The sequence below is a fragment of the Ctenopharyngodon idella genome, chromosome 7 (assembly GCF_019924925.1).
Source record: "Ctenopharyngodon idella isolate HZGC_01 chromosome 7, HZGC01, whole genome shotgun sequence".
Classification (NCBI taxonomy): Eukaryota; Metazoa; Chordata; class Actinopteri; order Cypriniformes; family Xenocyprididae; genus Ctenopharyngodon; species Ctenopharyngodon idella.
The window spans coordinates 16,169,703-16,193,491 of NC_067226.1; the positions used below are offsets into that span (position 1 = coordinate 16,169,703).

General features: G+C 35.4%; 2 protein-coding genes across 3 annotated transcripts; one reads left to right on the forward strand and one right to left on the reverse strand.

Moving 5' to 3' along the window:
* Positions 1 to 401: 401 nt before the first annotated feature.
* On the reverse strand, positions 402 to 9,884 carry nae1 (nedd8 activating enzyme E1 subunit 1). Its single transcript, XM_051900998.1, has 20 exons — positions 9,731 to 9,884; positions 9,303 to 9,406; positions 9,149 to 9,209; positions 8,975 to 9,005; positions 8,783 to 8,854; positions 7,941 to 8,020; positions 7,650 to 7,759; positions 7,416 to 7,525; positions 7,245 to 7,307; positions 7,080 to 7,143; positions 6,882 to 6,973; positions 6,736 to 6,795; positions 4,606 to 4,739; positions 4,309 to 4,384; positions 4,169 to 4,208; positions 3,545 to 3,631; positions 2,427 to 2,519; positions 1,683 to 1,797; positions 1,481 to 1,530; positions 402 to 663 (listed from the first exon to the last, which is right to left on the reverse strand). Exons 1-20 carry the CDS (start codon positions 9,778 to 9,780, stop codon positions 554 to 556), a joined length of 1,602 nt encoding a protein of 533 aa, XP_051756958.1. The 5' UTR covers positions 9,781 to 9,884; the 3' UTR covers positions 402 to 553.
* Positions 9,885 to 13,251: 3,367 nt separating this feature from the next.
* ca7 (carbonic anhydrase VII) lies at positions 13,252 to 22,204 on the forward strand. 2 transcript variants are annotated; one of them, XM_051900999.1, is made up of 8 exons: positions 13,252 to 13,433; positions 15,299 to 15,496; positions 17,040 to 17,158; positions 17,260 to 17,355; positions 18,531 to 18,593; positions 19,329 to 19,484; positions 20,861 to 20,954; positions 21,135 to 22,204. In XM_051900999.1, the coding sequence occupies exons 1-8, from the start codon at positions 13,397 to 13,399 to the stop codon at positions 21,335 to 21,337; spliced, it is 966 nt and encodes a 321-aa protein (XP_051756959.1). In that variant the 5' UTR covers positions 13,252 to 13,396; the 3' UTR covers positions 21,338 to 22,204. The 2 variants fall into 2 exon arrangements, with proteins under 2 accessions (XP_051756959.1, XP_051756960.1); XM_051901000.1 differs by having other exon boundaries at positions 20,861 to 21,381.
* The last annotated feature ends 1,585 nt before the right edge of the window (positions 22,205 to 23,789 follow it).

A 23,789-nucleotide genomic window follows, 5' to 3' on the forward strand; every position in this document is an offset into this window, starting at 1 on the left:
TGTGAGGAAAACCTAGCTATTCTCTGCAAACCACAGACAGCGGTCTGCTTTTAGACCGGCCATAGAAACACAACACTCCACCCTACAACAGGAAATAACTCTGTAATCTACTCAAACAAACAGCAGCAGCTCGCCACACTAGAGCTTAGCACTGCTGGGACATATTTAGAAAAATTATATGATATATATAAACAGTAGTTCTACAGTTACCATGAGAAAATGTCACACTTATATCTAACAATGCAGGCAGAAAGGGAGACATTATAATTTTACAACTGTCTAACAGCTAAACTGCTGGTTAGGACATTTATGAAAAAACATTTGCTTGTTGTACATGTATGACAGTGAAGAGAGACAGTCTGTTGTAAAAAGAGCATACATACAAAACCACAAACAAAAACTTTGGAGATACACAATTTATTCAGCGTGCAGCATCAGTTCTGGTCTTGTCAAAAAGCGACACCATCAATCAAAGTAAGTATAAACAAACTAGAGTGCCAATTTGAGGCCAACACTTTGATAGAGGAATGAACTAACAGATGGGATGATTGATCTACAGCTGAAAAGTAGCAGAGGTCTGTGACATAGCGTTATAGAGGAATGTGTTGTTGAAAGGGACAAACTGGTGCGTGATGATTTTGATGGCTTCTTGAGCCGCTGATCCTGCAACAAAAGACAGACAATGGGCCTCTTTACAACTGGCATTACCATGTTGTTCATACCTGGATGGTTTCTGGATATGCAATAAGACTTCTATGTAATTGGATTGAGATGGCAGTGAAAATGTCACTTACATAATACATTTAAGGTTGGGTTAACCAAACATTGTCAGTAATTGACCTCATTTTATTACCTTTTATGTTCACTATTTAAGAACGTTTCTGACAGTAAAGATTGCTATTTAGGATTTAGAAATAAAATAAATACAATTTTAAAGCGCTTTCATGCTAATGGACAAGGACAGAGATATGAGCAAGGATTTGGAGAAAACATCAGTTGACTGGATCATATGAGCACAGTGTCTTTTTCTCACTACGACAGCAGAAAAGAAAAAAAATGATATCGCTTGGTAAGAAATTCATGAATCATATCAAAGATGGAAATATATAGTCTGACAGAAAATGTACAACCCACTCTGTGGGTTGGTACAAACTTATACAGTTACAGATAATGATTATTTGTAGCGCATCACTCAGTACCACATACTACTTAAGCTGTTGAATATGGATAATGAAAATGCATTAGCATTTACATCTTCATTGAATGTGGTCAGAATTTGTCCCGGACCACCTACAAATGTGGTTCTGTTGATCCGATCACCAAATTAACTCAAGATCAATTCATTTTTCAAATATTTGCATTCGGAATATGATCTGCATTTATACAATAAAAAACATATAGTAGAGGATCCCACAGTATGCATTATGAGTATATGATGAGGAGTGTGTTTGCAGGCTCCTTTAAATACATAAAAACTCACCTCCCAGAAAAGCTGCGACAGTGTGTGGCTCAGCAGCTCCATAACGGCAGCTGGAAGATATGAAAATAACATTTACACTGTTACCATTTGATTATAAACAGAGGGACCAGGAAAACTGGAGAACGAAATAATCAATATTACAAAACAAATTTTAATATAAATATTTAGTTTGTACTGCTTTAAACTCTGAGCTTAAACTTACAACTCATGGATGTAGTCATCTTTCACATTGACGTTCAGACCGTACTCCTGTAGAAGACTGTTTACACACAGCTTGAGTTTGTTAATGTCTTCCTCCACCTGGTAATTGTAGACACCTGAGAAAAATATTATACCCTATAATATCAGAGTGACAGAGTTTACACACACGCACACATATTATATATATATATATATATATATATATAGGTCAAGTTTGGGGTCGATTTTGATGTTTTGGAAAGAAGTCTCTTATGCTCACCAACGCTGGATTTATTTTATCAAAAATGCAGTAAAAATATTGTGAAATATTATAACAATTTAAAATAACCTTTTTCTATTTTAATATATTATAAAAGGTAATTTATCCCTGTGATGACAAAGATAACATTTCTTATTATTATCATCAATGTTCAAAACAGCTGTGCTGCTTAATATTTTCGTGGAAACAGTGGGACTTTTTTCAGGATTGTTTAATAAACAGAAAATTCTAAATAACAACATTTATTAGAAATAGAAATCTTTTTTACTGTTACTTTTGATCAATTTAATGCAGCCTTGCTGAATGTACCATGTACCATAGTACCATGTCCCCCCAAAAAAGAGTTTATCATACAAAAATGCTTAAGGATTTAAACAATGAGGGATTTAAATGTTTGACGAATATTTTAAAAACTATACTGTGGTGAAGGTTTTCTTAAACAACCAATTTTTTTTCTTTTTTGCCCGTTTTGATAACACTTCTGACCTGGGTAACGGGAGTGTTGCTGATAGAAGCGATCGACTGAGCGGAGCATGAGGTACAGAACCATCTCACTGTCCGTGCTGTCCATACAGGATGCTATGGAAAAGGAAACAACTGCTTAAATACACACAGCAACACCCAAGCATGTATGTACACAACAATGAGCCATCATATTCTCTGTTAGTAAATCCATCTAAACAATTCTGTACAGTGACCATAACATTTACAAACTAAAATAAACCACAGGCAGGCAGAGAACTAGGGCTGCCCCCTAATAGTCGACTAGAAGAGGCTTATTCGACCAAAATTTCATTAGTCGATTAGTTGCAGGAGGAAAAAAAAAAAAAGTCTGTGAAGAATAGATCATTAATGGAGGGTCCTTGTGGTAATTACATTATGTCAGGCAGGAAATCCAAACATTCGCCTATTATCCATTGACCTCAAATATGGCTTATCATTTGAAACATGTAAGTAACAACTTTACATGGCTGCTCGCTATAATGTTAACCTAGATAAATGTGTGCTATTATATATCCTAGTGTTTGTGCGGAGTGTGGAAGCTGAAGTGTTTACTGCATGACATTTTTTCCTGACAACAGCGGAAACAACTTAAAATACTCCGTCATTTTTGGTCATACAGATAAGAGTCATTCAAATACATCATTCAAAACTGTAAATGGTCTACTTTTATTTGTGTACACTTACAAAAACAAGAAAACGTGCCTTTGTAAAATAACGAAAACAAACAGGATGAGCTTTCTGCCGTCTCACTCTCCGTGAACTGGAGCGCGTGCTTAGGCGGTGCTTAGCCACACTATTACGTTATAAAGCGGCACATTCCAGAACCTGTCATTTTAGCAGACTGGCTTCAATATAAGCTGCTTTTAGACTAACAAGAAAGTTGAGCTCTGAAACTTACAGGATGTTTTTAATAGTACAATGAGCTATCATATGTCAAAAGGAATTTTGATTTCTCAGTTCATGACCCCTTTAAATTACTATAATATAAACATTGTGATTAGCTGACTAATGGCTTAAATGAACAACTATTGGTGACTAAAAAAAAAAAAAAAAAACTTTAGTCGGGGGCAGCCCTACAGAGAACCGTAGAGAAAACATACTGATTTCATCCTTATTGAAAGTGTCCACACTGTACTCTTCTGCCAGAGATCTGCAGCGCACCACTCGGAGGAAAGCTGCGTTCTTACCTGTGGGACACAAAACACCACACAACATAGGCATTGCCCAAGAAAGGATTAGTTCACTTTAAAATGAAAATGCACTTTCTTGAGCTTCAAATACATTGCCCCCGTTCACTGCCATTATAAAGCTTGGACGCGTCAGGATATTTATTAATATAACTCAGATTGTGTTCATCAGAAAGAAGAAAGTCATATACACCTAGGATGGCTTGAGGGTGAGTAAATCTTGGGGTAATTTTCATTTTAAAGTGAACTAGTCCTTTAATAATATGTGAAAAAAAAGCTTCCTGTTAGCATTCCCAATGGTGGGAAAAATAAAGCATTTAAAAAAATAAATAAATAAAAAAATATTTAAATTTAAATTAAAATTTATCGTCTGCACAAAATTCATGATCGTGACAGGCCTACTTCAGTCTTATCACTGTTGAGGTGGAGAAAGTTATTTGGCATCCAGCCTTTAATGTTGAAATATCTAGTTTCATAACAAAGCATAAAATATTCTCATCTGAGAGCAGATTATGAAAGTGTGCATTCTGTACTCACAGAAGAGTTTGATTTCCTGTTCAGAGATGCTTTCTGGAGTCTTTGAAATAAACAGGTAGTTCAGATCATTAGTGTTAATGTGCAAATAAAATTAGATAAACTGCAGTTATTACACAAATGTATACTGATTATGTGAATACCTTGCCAACTGATTGTAGAAGCGTTTCAACATGTTTGGACACAACTGCTGCGTCCTTCATGGCTCTGTCTCTGTAGCTGAAATTGAAAGTGTCAAACAAATGCCATTTTACCAAAAACACAGTAAGCAGGAATTATCTGAAGCCAACAGATAATTTTCACATCATTTTCCTCTGATATAGCAATCACCTGACCAGTATCAACTGTTTGTCAATTTACAATAGCAGGCCAATTTCACAAACACATTACTACTAATAAGAAGTTTCCTGACTCATTGTGATTTAAAGCTGAATACCTACACATTTTGTAACTTGATGAATTTATCTGAATCAGCAATCATGTCTGGGATGGTTCCTCGCACAGGGAGGTTTCCGTTCCCCTCATTCCGAACAAAGTCCCGCACTCCATGCGCCATCACCCAGAAGGATGCACTCTATCATAAGACAAATTAAAACTGTTGGTCATGCATAAACTGACATTGAAAATCATACATAACACAGATTGATGTTTTTTCACCAGGACAGAGAAATATATTTACTCTTTAAATTTGGAAACCTGCAGCAGTTTTTGGCAGCATGTGACTATGTATTTACAGAAAGGGGCACATGAAAAAAAGTGATAAAAAAAAAATTATCTACATGTCAGAAGAAAATGTATCCACATAATTATCTTATTTTTCTACCAGAAGTAAGTTATTTTCTGTGAACGCATGAGACCTCTGAAATAATTTAGCCGCTATTGGTAAATAAGCAGAAGAATAACAAAGTGCATTCTGTAAAACTGTGTGATGTTCAACCATATACCTATGCAGAATTTACAAATCGATCTGAGCTTCAAATGCATTTAAATGTGTGAACTTTTGCAGCTAGACCGTTTGCAACCACCTAACCAGATGTGATGTATTCTAATCAAAACTATGAGCACAAGGTGAGAATTACCAGTATTTTTTGCACTAAAACATTAGGCTATTCTTTAAATGGTTAGTTCATCCAAAAATGAAAATTCTGTCATTAATTACTCACCATCATGTCGTTCCACACCATTAAGACCTTTGTTTATCTTCAGAACACAAATTAAGATATTTTTGATGAAATCTGAGAGGTATAAGACTCTACCATAGACAGCAATATAATCAACATTTTCAAGGTCCAGAAAAGTACTAAAGACATTGTTAAAACCGTCGACGTGACTACAGTGGTTCAACCTTAATTTCATGAAGTGACGAGAATACTTTTTGTGCGCTAAAACAAAACAAAAATAACGACTTTATTCAATAATATCTTCTCTTCTGTGTCATTATCCTTATACAGTTGAACTGAAGGTCTTACGGGTGTGGAACGACATGAGGGTGAGTAATTAATGACAAATTTCATTTTTGGGTGAACTAACCCTTTTAAAACAATTTCTGTAAAATGGGCAGTAATTAATAATTATGTCTGGAATATTTATTTTATAATTATTACATTAGAAATCCAACTATGTATTCCTTTCAAATAATATTGGTGGTCATTTTTGTGGGGATATATATTCATGCATTCATTATTCATTCATTTTACCATGGTGAACAAGGGGACGGTAACAGCTGCTTCGTTTGAAAGTTCAGATTACCACTAGGAGTGAAATGCAGCAATCATATGCGAATTTTGGAGAAAGGCAGCTTAAGGCTCCGATAAACTTCAAACAAAATCGAAGAACGAACTGATGTGGTGTCATTTCGAACAAAATCTGGCCAAAATGAAGTTCGTTTAGAATTCGTTTTGGGAGTTCAAAACGGCTTGCCAAAGCGAACCCTCAGGAAAAGTTTGCTCCAGCTGCAAAACACCTTCGTATTACTATTGGTCCATGATGATAACGTAATTGGAGGTGTGCGCTGAGGCTCCGCCTTCTTTCACGCGGAACTCTTCTCAGACTCATTTCATCTGTTGAGTCCGTCGTGGTAAGATCTCCGCGGGTGAAAATATGAACACACTGGATAGTCGCTTTATAGTAGAAAATGAAGTTGTGCTTCTGATGAAATGAGGCACTACCACTGTTTGATACTGTAAAGCTGCTTGCTTTTAAGCAATCTATTAAATAAAATGCCATATAAATAAACGTGACGTGACTTTACTAAAGTACTAATTTGCAGAGCTTGTGCTAACATACCCATGTTGTTATGATCAGATGCTTTTCTTATGCTTTCTATAAAAAAATAAAATAAAAAAAACCTTGCTGTTTTCTTATTTTTGTTATGTTTATTTTTTTACTGAGAAGAAAGCACGCAGCACATATTTACATATTCATCATGACAGAGAAAGACCGTGACAGATGGTCGATAACAGTATATCACTGCTCACGTATTTCGTATTACCCCTAAAAGAAGAACGAAAACGAGCTTTGCTGTGAGTATATCGGGGCCTTTAGGAGTAGTTTTGCATATCCCTACTAACCTGTGAGGTAATGTTTTCACACTGTTCAGCATTAAAAATATCCTCCATTGCACTGGAGACCTACATCACAGTTGGACAAAGATCAATACAAATCAAATGTAAGGAAAACAAACTAACTACAGCTCTTCAAATGTGAGGAGCTCTACCTTGGTGGGGTTCAGAGCCGTGTTCACATTCTTGATCGCCTCCTCAAAGTTCTCTTCATCTTCAGGTGTTCCGTTCTCCTTCTTTAGAATTCCTGAGAAAACACAGAAATGAAGGAAAACCCACAACAAATAAGACCTGAGCTGAAAGAAAAATGAAATGATAACATGGCAAATCTCTGATAAGACAAATTACATTACCTTCTCTGATGAGTTGTCTAAAAGCTTCCTTCTCCTTATAATTCTTCGGTAACTGAGAGTTGTGCTGGATAAAAATATGTAAATAAATAAATAATTTTTGAGAAGGTCTGATATTTAGGAGGTCTCATAGTAAGAAAGCTTATATTTATAATTTTATAAAATTACCTCACTGTACCACTTTTCCAAGTATTTGGCAACCACAATGATCCATGGCGTATGACTGTGATCCTAAAGCGAAATAAAGATTAAACTTCTATCAATTTTAAGTACATGCAAATCTTAAAAAGTCTGTCATACAATAAAAAGACAACATTCTGTCATCATCTTTAATCTGACCTTCTTCTCCATGTTGTCCAGGTCATAGGACTCTATATGGTGTTTGAGCTCTGTGAACGGCTGGTCTAGTCTCAGGTCCTCTAAGGCATTATCTGGATGAGATTCGATCACTAGTGAGAGAAACAGACAGACCCTTTTAACATAATGATTAATAAATGTCAGGGATGTGTCTTCATTGCCAATCAATTAGTCTCTCAAAACACATATTTTGCTTTAGCAAACTATGATTATTACCTGTGTGCTCCTTCACAATCAGCCTCATGTAACCAATGAGTCCATATGTTCTACATACAAGGAACGGCACACCAGCCTCCCATAACACAGCGGCCAGCCTCAAACATGTGCTGTCAAAACAAAAAAATAACATGTTAATATAAGCTAATCTGAAAAGCCAGCATCTACAACCCCTCAAATTTTAGCATATGTCTTTTTTATTTAACATGCCTGTTTGATAATGCATTTAAAAGAAGCCCATGAGAATAATAATGGTACAATATATTAAGATTTGCGTTTTGATAATAATACCTTTCTGGAAGCTGGACGGCAATTACCAGGCTAAATCTGTGAAAAAACTCAGGGTCGTTGTCCAAAAGCGTATCGGGATTCTGAAGACCAAAAAATAGATAAACTTAGATGAAAAAATGAAAAGACACACTACCTCTGAAAGTTTTGGACACACTTGACTGAATTTATGCGACTCACAATCTTAAATCCCTTTTAATATAAATGCTTATGATTAAATGCTCGCAATTAGTTTCATAAAAACAAATTGCACCTATGTACACTACTGCTCAAACCATTTGGGGTCAATATGAGTTTTTTTTTTTTCTTATGCTTACCAAGTCATTTATTTGACCATAAATACAATAAAACACTGATATTGTAAAATAGAACAGCATTTATTAAACTTTTTGTAACATTATAAATGTTTTTACTGTCACTTTTTATCATTTTAATGCATCCTTGCTGGTTTTAATTTCTGGTACAAAGTATTAACTTCTGAATAAAAGTATAAAATTGTATTGACCACAAACCATAATCTTGACAAAGGGTGGAAACCTTGAACAATTTAAAATATAAGGTTGACTTGTTTAACATTTCAGTCACAATTATTATACTTTCAATTTCATAGTTTTGAGCAAGTGTGTCCAAACGTTTAACTGGTTGTATATAGCAGATACTAAGCTGTTAAATTAAACATCATAATACTGATAGTTGACTGCTTGATTGACTCTTAATAGTTTAATGCCATGCCAGCTACCACGGCTATATAAAGTTTATCTTTGATAAAAACAAATATCTAAAATTAAATATGGCTTTAATACTGATAGCAAAAACACGATACATTTTATGACATTAACACAGACCTCTTCGACAAAGTTTCCAGACACATCACTGTTGAGCTCCTGTAGCAGTTCAGTAGCAGCCTGAGCCCTGTTCTGCAAAATAAGCACATCATTCAGAATATGTCACACTAGGTTTGGAAAGTACTTTTTAACACACACACACACACACACACACACACACACACACACACACACACACACACATCTACTTACCTTCCCAATACTGCTGTTGCTGAGAAAAAAGCTGCAGAAAAGATCAAAGCGTGACCATGTCTGCAGAAGCAATCTGCTACATTTATCCATATATCACACTATATTTCCTAAACTTAAAATCTAATTAAGATTATCATGAAACCAAGAGAATGATTATGAAGCCAATAAATTTACTTGTTTCCAACATCCTCCCCTGACACTTTGTGTCCATCAACTATGGTAAATGCACCGATTCCTAAGAAAATGAGCAGAAAATATCATGTTAACACAACCCATACAGATTCTCAGTGTCATGATTTGAAGTGTACAATGAGAAACAATGATGCACCTGGCAGCACAAGGTTCTTGAGTATTTCAGTGCCGGATGCAGTGGCATTGATGAGACACACATGGGCATTTTCAAGTGCTTCCTGTCCATGATCCCCCCACAACCTGATACAAACATATAACAACCCCTCATTGACCAGTGTACAAGTTTATAGCTATAATAGCACAATCTGGGAAATACATGCATCTAGTGGTTTCTGATCAGCTAGGTTATTACCAGGCTATGGAGTTAGACTAATTATGATGTTGCTGTAGTGTATTAAATTAAAGCATGATAAATCAAACATGATTTTAAAGCTCTTGCCATGACCCATGGGCCTCTATGTATGTCAACGTTAATACGAAAGGCTAAACTAATGCCGAAAAAAGAATCACAGTGCATGTATATTGTATTATTCTGTGGCTTAAAAAACAGACTGATATATATACCTGAGCTGCCGATCATACTTCTGCTCTTTGATCGTTTTGAGGGCTGTCATGGTCCTCTGTCTCTATCTGTGACGGCTTGATCCTACCGGCACGCCGATGTTTCACTATCTTGAGATCGACAGTCGCAGATTCGATGCAGACAGATATGTTCTTCTTCTGTTTGACCAGGAGGTGGAGCCATTGCGCCGTTTGAAAAAGTGAATGATATCGCAGCTCTTTTGATTTTCGTCCCTCTTGGGAACTTCTAACATTAAGTTGTTTTTTCTCCCTTTCTTCACAAGAATTTGTGCATAACTACGTAAAAAGGACCGCAGAACTTCAGAGTAGGCCTAGCCTAACAATATTTTACAAAATGAGGCTTGTCTTCTTCATTCTAATCGTTGATTAGACAAAAAGTGGCTCAGTTTACATGAATTCACTCTAATGCTGACATTCGGGTCAATCACACCACATCCTTCCACAAAATAACTAGTTTGTATCTACACAACAACAACAAAAAGCACAATGTTGCATATCCTTCCTCTTGCTAAGAATCTCTATAATTGCTAAGAAGGCCTATAAGGATGTTTCAGTAGCAACTTGTGTGTTTATCTCTAAGAGAGTAACCATACATTTGTTTTGTTTTATTTTATTCATTTTCTTAAATTTGTTTTTATAATCATTTAAAATCATTAGCCATTCAAGTAGTTTGTCATTTGATTTTTACCATTTACTATACCATTGTTTGTTTATGTTTTTATAGCCTACTTATTTCCCTGCTCCTGCAATGCTTGCTACTGTTGTTTAATCTTATGATTGTGGGGTTTCATAGAATGTGGAATGTTTGTCTTCACAAGAGATAAGAGGGATATTGTCATTTCAAGGTTTAAAGAGATATTGTTGTGAAGCAGACTGGAATAACAATGCTCGAAGTCTGAGCATTGATATGCAACTCAGATTATTCAATAAACCCTGCTCATAATAGTATAATTATTACTTCCTCTTCCTCTTCTGCTCTTCTCTGGCTTTCTCTTTCTCTTAGACTGATAGAAGACAGCTAATACAGTTTTGGGTATGAGAAAAAAACACAGATTTTGGAATGGTTTTGGGTACCAGACGAGATTTGCTGCATGTTGACAGGTTTTGGATACCAGACAAAACCGATATCTTCTTACAGCATCTAGCGTCTTGGGTTGGATCTAATATTTCTGATGTGGACACTCGATCTAACAACCCTGAGAGAGCCACAAATATGTATGGAGAGAAGAAAAACAGTCTCATCCTGGCCATCTTCTCTCCACTTTTATGTCCTCAGAGGAACTAACATCACATCATCATGGCAGCTTTGTACCTGATGACAAAAAACATCAGACTGGCACGATCCAGCAATATATATATATATATATATATATATATATATATATATATATATATATATATATATATATATATTTAATTATATCTCACTTAATAATTTAATTTATCATACAGCAATAAATAGTCAGTAAATTTGTTTCTCACTATAGTTCCCAGGGATTGCATGAACACAATGGCTTTAATGCAATGTAAATTACTTTGGATTAAAGCTGCCAAATGAATCATAGTGCAATACCATACTGTTATAACATACATTATTTAAACATGTTAGAGCACATATAGTATACAACATCTCCAGCTTTAAACTGACTGCTCTGTTATTCCTACTTATAATATTTCTTGTTGCACAGTATTGTTGTTCTTGTACAACTCTGTAATGTATCTGTGCCATGCCTAGGTTTTAAGTATAGCTATTTTGGTGTTATTAATTTTGGAAATTACAGTTCTAGAGTCAAGCTAAGTCTCTCAGACAGCAGCTCTGACTTAAACACATTGCATCAAATTCAGTCATTGTTTGTAGTAACACTAGCATGCTGTTAAAGCAAAGTGTAAATGTCTCATCACTGCACGTTTTGCTGGCGTTGAATTTTTTATTGCTGTCACAGCTGTTTTAACATGTGGCTAACTTATTATTTTGACATATGTCCTCATCTCTCACTAGAATCTGTTATTTGACTGAGTTGTTGCAGTATTGCAAGAACCTAAGTGTAGATTGTTTTAACACTGTATATTAACTGTTTTTTAAAAAGACAATCTAAATAGAAAAAGTGGTCCAAAAGTCACTGAAGAGCCTTAACAAGGATCAGAAGCTCAGAATGTCAAACAGTGGCTTAAACTGTTGTTGCATGCTTTGTGATTAAAGAGATACTAATAAAAAACTACAGACATCGCTTTACAAGTCAGAGTGAAGTCTCTTGACTTTGCTTTTAACTCACATATAATCATCAGCCTCATGTTACCAGGTAACTGTTGCTTAGTTGTATTTGTGCATTTAAAACACTGCAAAAAGTACAATAAAAACTATTGTATTGTTTACACATTACAAACATAAATATTCTGGGAGAGCCTGAATGTATATGGACTCCATGACAAAACTATATTCAATAAACTGGTTGTAGCTTCACACACTGTTCACTTATGATTTTGACCCATTCTTCCAGTATGATTGGCCCCACGCTGTACATGCTTGGTGTCATGCTCCTTAATTTTTAAACAGTACCACAGGTTCTCAAGTAGACTGTGATCAGATCTATGAATGGGTGCATTCACCCTAACCCACTTAATGATCATAATAGCTGCAAGGTTTTATTCAGGCAATGCATACTCACGTTAATGATTCACAGGTAAGTCATTTGCGAGGTAATTGTCTGTTAGGGTAATTGCTTTTGATTTATGCAGACCTATAGCTTATGCACCAGAGAACTGGAACCTACATAAACAACATTTGTTTTTGTTTTGTGTAAAATTACATGCTTAAAAAAATATTTAGCTTTGTTAATAGGGCCTATTAAAATAGTCACTTATAATAGTCAAATGTTAACTGTAAATGCAATACTCAGTTAGCTACTGTAGGCTACAGAATGTCAGACATTTTGTAAAAATGACTGCTGTCTTTCTCTCTTTTTTTCCCCTTTTCAGCATCAAACAATAAAAGTTATCAAAAAATTCTCAATCATTAAAAAACATCAGCATTTGTCAAGAATATGTCATATGGTTGAAGTCTTTCAGTGACAAGCCTAAAATAATAAAAGCTTGGTTTTCTTTTACATTTGACAGTGCCGGATTACCAACCATGAGACACCACCCTGCCAACCAAAACAAGGGTGATCATGTAGGTTTATCATTAGTTCTGTCACTGCAGTTGTTATTCAAACCTAACAGGAAATATTCCTTACATATATTTAGTTTGTTTTTGAAATAAATTGTATAATACAGTAGGTTATAGGTTTTGTTAATTGCAACAATGAATCCCGTCAGCAACTCAAAATGAAGTGTCAGAGCTAAATTTCTACAGCCACATGACGACGGTAATGCCATGCTCCCTTCAGAGTTAATTTAGCCTATATTAGACAATTCAATTAAATGCAACTAAAAAGTACAAGACAGAACATAAGTCGGTACTTGGTGGTATCTGCTTTCGAGGAGGCGGGGCCTGAGCGGATCAGCTCATCTGTCAATCAATCACAGCGTGCTTCATTCACCTGTTACCGCTGTCATTAGAGTCGATCCACACACACCTCTCCACTGCACGACTCAGGACACTCGCCGACTGCACACATCCAGCATCCGCTGTTCAAAAAAGAGGGTGCAATGACTGGCCATCACTGGGGATATGGAGAGGACAACGGTAAGTTTACAAGAAGGTATCAATCCAAAGTCGTTTTGTATATCCAGTTTGACCACTGCCAAGCACCGTACGGTAACTGTTGTGCTTCGGGGTAATGAGTAGGTTATGTATTAAAATAGACTTTTATTCCTCAAATTCTGTAAACTAGTTACAAAAATAGCATCACGAAAAAAAGAAAAAGGGAAACGTTCTAAAGGAAAAGTTTTTCAACTTTTAAAATGTGCCATTATTATTATGACAGCAACATGTTTGCAATAAAATTATTATTATTAGCACATGTAGTCTAGGTCTCCAAGATTCACGCTTCATCTTGAAAGCATATGTTGTGTTCTGATAAACATCTTTATAAAAAAAACATGCATTCTTTTGCATACATTCTAAATCATAAACGTCTTAAAGACATTTTCTAAATGTCTATTTTACAGACTTGTGTTGATCAATAGCCAACATCCATTGGGGCAGTTTTTGTGTTTGTTCTCATTCATTCATTAATATGTCCCGTTATCTGTCGTTAGATTTAGCGTAGCACATTTTGCTGCCCAATCTACTGTTAATGCGAGATTAGCCCAGTTATCTTTTAAAGCGATAGTTGCTGCTTAAACATAACTGGGCTGTAGGCCTTTGCTATGTCAAGACTGGCATCCTGCTACAGTTAAGACACAAACATTGAAAGAATTATGTGTATCATTGTAGGCATGTGCGTAAATACATTGTTTAACAATGAATAGCTGAGATTGATTTCACTGTGTTAGATAAATTGTCTGAATTCATCATCTTATTTTTGTTCATTTTTTTTCTTTGTCATAAGGAAGCCTGATTTTGGCCTGACCACACTGCTGTTTTCAACTTCGTTCCTTTATTAGCCAATTTTAATGTAATATGCAAATTTTGATAAAACACATATGGAAATGAAAGCAAGAGTTTGTCTTTAAAATCATTCTGTTTATTTTTAGATTTTAGTTGAAATTGTGTATTATTGGTAACACTTTACAACAATTAGTTAACATGAACTAATAATGAACAGTACTTCTACAGCATTTATTAATCTTAATGTTAATTGTACGTTTACTAATACATTATTAAAATCAATTTGTTAACATTAGTTAATGCACTGTGAACTAACATGAACAAATTATGTACTGTACTGCTGTATTTTTATTAACTAACGTTAACAAATATTAACAAATACAATAACAAATGTATTGTTCATTGTTTGTTCATGATAGTTATTACAATAACTAATGTTAACAAATGAACCTTATTGTAGAGTTACCACATTATTAATAATACATGAATTTGTGTCCCCAGGCTTTATATAAATGTATTGCCATCAGATTTTTCCCCCTTTAAAAAAATAAATGCCATAATCATTCTTTCAAGAGGTAAACACTTTTTGTTAGGTTTTCCAGAAGGGAACAATTTTAGATTGTCATTTCTTTTATCATGATTTTGTATCATAAATAAGTGATAGATTCTCAGTTTGACACAAGCTACTGTTAAAATAAACTGCAAAGCTGTCAACCACGTGTTACCTTTGTGAAGGCATAATTATACTCTCAGCATATATTAAAATGTTTAACATTTAACTTGAAATGGTATGATGCAATTTATGAAGGCTTATTATGAAACACATTATTTGTCTGAGAGTCTAAAATTCAACAAAAAAGTTGTTAAACTGAAAAATCCGTCTGACACACACACACACACACACACACACACAAGCAAATAACATCTAATCTAATTTAGAGAAGGCTAAAACCAATACAGTAAGGTACATGTTTATTTCCTTAAAATTACATTTAAAAAAAATCACTGTGCTGTTTTGTTTAGTAATTTCTGGTTGGTTTTTAAATATTGTTTTCTAGGTCCATCAGCATGGCACAAAGACTATCCCATTGCAGAGGGTAACCGCCAATCACCTATTGATATAGTCCCTGCAGAAGCTGTATTTGATGCCAGACTGTCTCCTATCTCACTGTCTTACAACAACTGCACCTCTCTCAACATATCAAACAATGGCCATTCTGTAGTAGTGGAGTTCGTTGACACAGATGAGAGATCAGGTTGGTATCAGTGACAACATTATTACTGTTTTAAAAATGTTACTGTCACAGAATGATGGTTGGAGAAGAACACAGCTTTGAGCAGGCAATGTTTAGTTTTGTTTCTGCATGTGTGTAAAAACTCAAACAGCTAGTTTCTTCTTCCTCTTCTTACAGCTCTCATGTTGTGCAAGGCCACTGTAAGATTGTTGTATGCTATAGAAAGGTTTCTTTAGAAGAACAGTAACCAGCTGAAAATGAGATGTTATGTCAAAAGATGACTGACTGATTGTAGTGTGTTTTTGAATAAGGCCGTATCAATTTTGGTATTGGTAATTAAAACTATTAAAAACTGCTTCGGTAATTGCAATAAAGCTCAAACAAAATATTAAATGGAAAAACAACTTATTTTAGTTAGTTGAAGAGGCAACATTTCTAATTTCCATTTAAGTTGAAGTACTAAAAATAAAGCTAAAGAGAATATTTTATTTAAAAAACAAAAACTAATAAAAATTACAAACATATAACAAAATTACTAAAACAGTACAATTAAAATAAAAACTGAAAATGTAAATAATGCTATTTTAGTATGTTAAGTAACACTGTCTGGGCCATACTGTCACTCACAACAGAAAATCTAAAATTCTGCTTTTTCTGCACAAATGACCCTGTCATTTCAGTTCTCGTTCCACCTCACCGTTTGAGCTCTGGAATGTAATGACTGTTATGTGAAATTGCACACATCAAAAGTAGTTATACCTCTGTTCACTCAGCAGTCAATCCAAAGGGAAGCTCTTGAATAAATTGTCAGCATTTATGGTTTCTGAGCCCGTCACAAAGGTCTGAGAAGCAAGTTGTCATTGTCAAATTGTTGAAATGTTTAAAGTGTCTCTTATGAAGCATCCCTCTCTGTGAGAAAGAGATCTAGGAATAAAACAAAACAAAAGAAGAGAGAGAGAGAGAGAGAGAGAGAGAGGTATATAAAGAGTAAGAAAAAGAAAGTGAGGCTGGAGGCAGATTCTTGGCCCCAGTGGTATCAGACAGATGTATTTTTTTCTCACTGAACTGGATGGAGTGTTAGACATTGGGTGTGCAAAACACCAACCACATGAATGTCATTGTGAAATTCAATTGTGCAACTCAACTGCGTAAATGTACAGAGACATAAAGAGGGAAATCATGGGAGGTTGTGAGTTACAATGCCTCATGGTAGTGTGTTGTTGTCTTTACCCTTCATTGCACTTTGAGTGAGTTTGAGAAAAAAAGGCAATATTCACTTTACATGCAAGTTAGGGGTCGTTCACACAGAACGTGTTTTTGCATTTCACTGCAATGATTTTCCATTGTTTTTCTATGTAAATGTGCCAGACAGACGTGTTTGCAGCGTTTCGCACATGACACAGTGTTCTAAAAACGCTGCACTCAAGTTAAAATGTTCAACTTTTAAAAAAAAAAAAACCCATCTCTTTTTTTTTTTTTTTTTTTTATATAAAAAGCCCTGCTTCCCGTATTTTGAAACACCAAAATGTGAATGACCCCTTAAACTGCTCTTTTCTTGTGGTAGTGATCCGAGGAGGTCCTCTGGAAAACATGTACAGACTTAAACAGTTTCACTTCCACTGGGGAGGCAAGGGTTGCAGTGGCTCTGAGCATACGGTTGGTGGGAAAACCTATGCGTCTGAGGTGAGGGTGCAGAACAGGGACAATCCGTGTGCTCGGTGTATATGGTCTCTCTTTTTGTGCTTTCATCACAATCTTTTGGCATGACATCTGTCTTTCTCCAGCTTCATCTGGTTCACTGGAACGCCATAAAGTACAAGTCCTTTGGTGAGGCAGCAGCAGCCCCTGATGGTCTGGCTGTCCTTGGGATCTTTCTGGAAGTTAGTGGGAATCAGCACTCATTTAAGAACCAAAAAATACAGCATTAGTTCAAAAGCATGTGATCTATATTAGAATCACTTTATTCAATTTAGGATCCATAAAAGAATGGGTATACTTTTTAACTTATATTTGTATATTTTACTTATTTTCCTGTCAAACAGGGCTGGACGATTAATAGAAAAGTCATCGAAAACTGAAATTCAGAACCTCTAACCGACGTAATTTTCCCATGTCGGTTACTTCGTTTTTTTAATCCTGCTAATACTTTCCATATTACCGCGTGTGTAGTCACGTGATTCCGCCCAGTCCAGTCAGTGGCATGGAAGCAACACGGAACATATATAGCATATATTTTTCTACTTTTGAAGTAACTACTTGCACCCCACAGCTTCACAATTAATAGAGAGACAATATGACTAATTCAATGTACTGGTACTGTGCTAATTTATCTGTATCTGATTTACAACAAGCAGAAATCTGTAAGAAATGTTAAGAACCATAAATAAAATAACTGCTGAAAGTGAGCTGTTATGTCAGAGCACTCTTTCATTAGGGAAAAAAGATCCCACCTTTAATAGTCAAGCATATTTACAGTACAAACCTTGTCAGTGAACTATGAGGGCAAAAAAATTGTTCATTGTTCATTAATCGAGATTTTGATTTTAGGTCATATCGTCCAGCCCTACTGTCAAAGATAAAAATGTCAGTTAACACTATTTTGATATTCCACTTTAGAGTATCTATAGACCATCCGTTAACGCTTTGTTGATGGTTTCCCAACAGACATTCTACTGACTAAGTAACTTTGCAACTACACGTCAACTTATTCTACTAACCCTAACCCTAACCTAACAGTCTACAAATATTCTAATATAAGTTTTTTGACAAGTAGTTGCAAATTAATGAGAGTTAGTTGACATTGTGTAGTTGCAAAGTTATATATAGTTAGCAGAATGTCTAAAGTGGACTTTCGAAATAAAGTGTAACCAAATGTCAGGTTCAGAAAGGTAGCAACATGCAAAGGAAAAATACAAAGTGCAAATATTGAAATGCAGAAAGGGGACGTTTACAGATGTTTTACACACTACAACCCTTACAGACTTTTTTTGTACCCCAAAAAAAAAAAAAAAAATCACTTTTGATTTGATTATTTTTTTGTTTGTTTGTTTTTTAGACCGGTGATGAACACAGAGCTCTTCATCAGATAACAGATGCCTTGTATATGGTTAGATTCAAGGTACAGTATGTGCATTTATATAGTAAATGTATAAAAACTGGGGAATATATGAACATTGGCTATTTTGGAGAGAAAGCATGAATGAACATTAAAACAATAGAGGTCTTCAGGTAGCTTAGCAAACGGATGAGGTACTTTAATCCCTATTTTTGCATCTGATTGAATTTGGAAACACCCAGATGCCTCTTTGCATGTGTTTTCATTTGGAAATACATGTCTTGAAATATGTTAATCAGTTTCTAAGAATTCAAATGAGCCCCTCTCAGGGTTTTTTTTTTTTTTTTTTTTTTTTCCCCCAGAGCATCTGATACCACCACAGATTAGTGGTTTTAGCCCCTGTATTTTGAGTATTTGATCTTAATGAAACCTGATTATTCAGCTCTTTTTTTTTTTTTTTTTTTTTAAAAAACCTTATTTATGCGTTTCTGTCTTGGCATGAACATTCACATTCATTCTTTCAAGTATGAGTCACTTTTTTTTTCTTTCTTTCTTTTTTTTTTTTTTAATTCATTTTCTTGCATTTGCTTGACATTTTACTTAAATTTACACAAAGACCGTAACAAAATATCCACTATTGTAGAAGACTAAATTTAACATTTTGAGAACTGGCCATTGCAAAACCCATATTAGTTGACCACTAATGAAAATATTGGGACATGTGTCCCCTACACCTCTGTTCAGAGCATCTTTAGTTCTGCAGTACAGTCATTTTATGCTTATTTGTTTCTCTTATAGGGAAGTGTTGTTGATTTCAAGGGCTTTAACCCAAAGTGCCTCTTGCCGAACAGTCTGGAATATTGGACATACCCAGGCTCTCTCACCACTCCTCCACTGTATGAGAGCGTCACATGGATTGTGCTTAAAGAACCTATTTATGTGTCAGAGAAGCAGGTTGGTTGCTTTTGTGATTGATGTTTTCTTTAGTTGGCTCACACGATAAACTTGATTAACCTTACTTATAAACTGTATTGCTAGTATTTGTCATGACCATCGTCTGGCCTATTGACAGATGTCGGTTTATGAAAATGAATGGTTGTGGAGGGAGATGGATGTGGGAAGCACTCCCGCTGAATCAAAATCATTGGTAGTGATGTAAATTAGGGATAATCCACAACATCCCAGTATGTCGGTGATGACAGTGAATCTGGTCAGAAATGATCTCATCTTTTCTGTCGCCCAGCTCTGTCAAGGCAACACATTAACGTGCCCAATAGCTATAAAGGAGTGTTCTTAATTCCCAGTAGTGTATTTTGTTATATACTGTATGTATGTGGATGGCCTAGGTATGTATGTTTTAAAGAGTGAGCATAAGTCTGAATGAGTGTGAATGAATCCCTTGCAATGGGAGGGTTCAGGTCAGAGTTTAAGTTTCATTCAGACAAAATGCGCATGTCTTGGCATTAAACATTAAATCCTACTGCTGATTCAACATGCTATCAAGGTCATTTCAGCACAAGACATGTGCTACATACTTTTATTCAGCAAGGATGCAGACTTGACTAGACTGATTGAAAGTCATAGTAAAGACATGAATAATGTTACAAAAGATTTCTATTTCAAAACGATTTCTAAATGCTGTTCTTTTGGGGGTCAACATTGGTAATAGTAAGAAATGTTTCTTAAGCAGCAAATCAGCATATTAGAATGATTTCTGAAGGATCATGTGACACTAAAGACTGGAGTAATGATGCTGAAAATTCAGCTTTGCCATCACAGGAATAACTTGCAGTTTAAAATATATTAAAGTAGAAAACAGTTATTTTAAATTGTAATAATATCTCACAGTATAAAGTTTTTATTATTGTGTTAAACAAATAAATGCAGCTTTGTTGAGCATAATAGATTTCTTTCAAAAACTTTTTGAACGGTAATCTATGTCCTTTGCTATATGAAGTGTCATATTACTAGTTTGGCATTTCAGATGTAGATCTATGTCCATCTAAAAGACTGCTGTGGATTTGGTCTCCAGCTCTTGTCTAGTCCCTCAGACTTTGCTAGGAAATTGCATTAAATAAGCATGAGCAGGTTGGCATGTTGGCGGCATAATCATGACAGCAGCCTGGCGTGTCTGGCGTGAGACCACAAGACTTTGATCTTGTACAGCTTATTAAAATGTTTGATGAGCTATAAGTGGAAAAAGCTCAGGAGATCCACAGCATGGAGAACCAAGCCTCTTACATAAGACGTAGTTGATTTCTTTTGCAGTGCAGCTTGTCAATTTGCCAGGTTCTGTCTTACATGCTGTTTCTCATGTTTTCTGGACTTAGATGGGAAAGTTCCGGACGCTGCTGTTTAATGGAGAAGAGGAAGAGGACCGAAAGCGCATGGAGAACAACTTCCGACCACCACAGCCACTGAAAGGCAGGACAGTGCGGGCATCTTTTAAGTAGCCTGTTTGCTTATTGGTGACTAACACTACACCACCAATTGTGATCAACTATACTTCAAGACACTGTTCTAGAATCACCTCTGAGGTTGAAGCATGAATAATAAGGGTTTGGGCTATGTTCACTCATGTCACTTTCTGTCTGCTGCTTAAAGGTGTTTTGGCCGATGACCTCGAACACAGTTTGACTTTGACATTGAGCTCTTTGAATCCGAGGCTCTACATTTTTAGATCCCTTCTCATCCACCTTGATCAGGCTTGTGCAAGCAGATTCTTGTTGCAGGAGATATCCATGCTGATGGGGTCTGATAAGCCGGCTGTCGTCTGCTTTCTCAGTGCTATAGGAAAGTGTCTGTAATCCAGGAGCCTGAAATTTAACCCTTTAGTCTCTATCAGAGGCTCTTGTTAACTTTTGATAAGGCATGTGTCATTTAAGCTGTATATAGTAAGGCAGATGGTGCTTCCAAGAACGTAGACCTGATGGTGGCAGGGTGGCACTTCATTTACACTGAAAGTTGCATTATTACACTGAAATATCTCACTAATATACGTAGATAGCATTTCTGTTTATCCGACTGTTGTGATTCCTTGAAGTAATTCTTTACAGACTCTTTTATTAACACTGCAATGCAGTCACTGTAGTGAATGATCCTAGTGTCTCATGACCACTGTTGAAAAATGCATTAAAAGTACTTTTAAAATGCTTCCAAGCAAAGTTACACCACAATAAAACATTACAATTAGTTTAGATGGGATCGTACTGAACATTTTAGAAGTTGACAAATATCTTTGGTTTAAAATAGCGGGATAAAATTGAATCGAAGTGTTTTGATCCAATAGGCATACAATAAATATATTTCTGCAGAACCATGTTCCTGTGCTTTAAGTGAAGCCTTATGAACGCTTTTACAGTAATAGGAGGGTGATGTGTGGAGGTTGAAATGAATGATTGATTACACTGCTTACACTTTGAAGAAAAAAAAAAAAAAAAAACTGTTCCTATATGTAATTCCTAATGGAATCTCTGGCATAGCTGTAGGAGAGTTATGGAAGATCTCTATAAGGTCAGTGCCGTATTTAGACTTAACTTCTGGATAACATCCAGTTGAAAAGACAGGGATTTTCCTTTGGGTGTATTTGGTGGCTGGAAGGATTTAATATATATTTTATATTGTATTTAGTCTTTGTTAAATATGTACAATAATAAAATTATTTTAATAATCTATTTGTCATTGTTTCTGACATTGTTATTTGACATTGTTTGTCATTTATATTTGCACATTAAATGGTAACTACTTATAAAAAGAAGTAATTGCAATAGCTAGATTTGTGCCACAAATAAAAATGTGCATATGGAATATTTTACTTCTTTCTTACTTACTGCACAAAAATATAGTAAAGTATTTGGAACTTCAAATTCTTTTAAAATCAATTATAATTTATTTTGTAACATCGAATCATGTGGCATTTATTTTAAAAAGACAGCACAAGCACACATTTCAAGCTAAATGTCTTTTTTTTTTTTTTTTTTTTTTTTTGACAATTACAAACATCAAATAAAGTTCAACATGAAAACAAACCACATTTAGAGACTGATGGATGCTATGATGAACTGCACCTGTGTGAACTTGAGGGTCAAAGACTTAAAAATAAAAATGTTCTTGGAATATTGACTTGGTTGTGTGTCTTGCTATATTATGCAATGATATACAGTTTAAGTGTAGCTTTTTGGGACCACACTTTGTTTTTACTTTCTGTTCGCTTTTCTTAAACTTTTGCCCACTTCAGCAAAGTAGAGGCCTTCTGGATGCAGACAGAAAGTTACAATTATTGTGATTCTTTCTAGACTGTTCTTTCTCCACAAAAGTGATTTGTCCCTTGTATCCTCCGTGTGTTCGTATTTCTGCATTACCACAGTCCTGCTAACATGCTGTCACCAATCTCGACCTTTTGGTCCTGCAGCTTGCTTCAAAAATAAAAGGAATGAAAAGAGGAAGCAAGAAGTGGCTTGAAGCATTCTGAATATTTGTATTTATCTACTTCAGCCTGCATAGAGCACACAGTAAGATCCTAAGTGTCTCATGACCACTGTTGAAAAATGCATTAAAAGTACTTTTAAAATGCTTCCAAGCAAAGTTACACCACAATAAAACATTACTGTTCCCGCTAAAGATCCATTAGTTTATTTTAATCAGTCATTTGTCACGTATTAGCGATTCATTTAAAAAGGAGTACTGAACCTCTACAGATTCTTTATGACTAGTCTGGCGCCCTCATATGGTGATAGGTGGATTAACAATAACTTGCAATTAGTTTAGATGGGATCGTACTGAACATTTTAGAAGTTGACAAATATCTTTGGTTTAAAATCTGAAAAAAATTTAATCGAAGTGTTTTGATCCAATAGGCATACAATAAATATATTTCTGCAGAACCAATACATGGTTGTTGTTCCTTTAAACTATATTCATGTTAGCTTGTACTCGGAAAACTAATCATCCAGTCATCGAACTTCACACACTTAAAGGATTAGTTCACTTTAAGATGAAAATTAGCCCAAACTTTACTCACCCTCAAGCCATCCTAGGTGTATATGACTTTCTTCTTTCTGATGAACACAATCGGAGAAATATGAATAAATATCCTGACGCATCCGAGCTTTAAAATGGCAGTGAACGGGACCAATGAGTATGAGCTGAAGAAAGTGCCTTCATCCATATCCATCCATCATAAACGTGTAGCCTACTCCACACGGCTCCGGGGGGTTAAAAGTCCTTCTGAAGCGAAGCGATGCGTTTGTTTAAAAAAAA

Excerpts from the sequence above, each read along its gene's own strand:
- ca7 (XM_051900999.1), top strand. The coding sequence starts at position 13,397 with ATGACTGGCCATCACTGGGGATATGGAGAGGACAACG. Across the intron at positions 15,497-17,039 it reads TGACACAGATGAGAGATCAG|TGATCCGAGGAGGTCCTCTG; the intron begins GTTGGTATCAGT and ends TTCTTGTGGTAG. Across the intron at positions 17,159-17,259 it reads GGAAAACCTATGCGTCTGAG|CTTCATCTGGTTCACTGGAA; the intron begins GTGAGGGTGCAG and ends GTCTTTCTCCAG.
- nae1 (XM_051900998.1), bottom strand. The coding sequence starts at position 9,780 with ATGACAGCCCTCAAAACGATCAAAGAGCAGAAGTATGATCGGCAGCTC. Across the intron at positions 4,385-4,605 it reads TTCATCAAGTTACAAAATGT|CTACAGAGACAGAGCCATGA; the intron begins GTAGGTATTCAG and ends TTTCAATTTCAG. Across the intron at positions 1,531-1,682 it reads GATGACTACATCCATGAGTT|CTGCCGTTATGGAGCTGCTG; the intron begins GTAAGTTTAAGC and ends CATATCTTCCAG.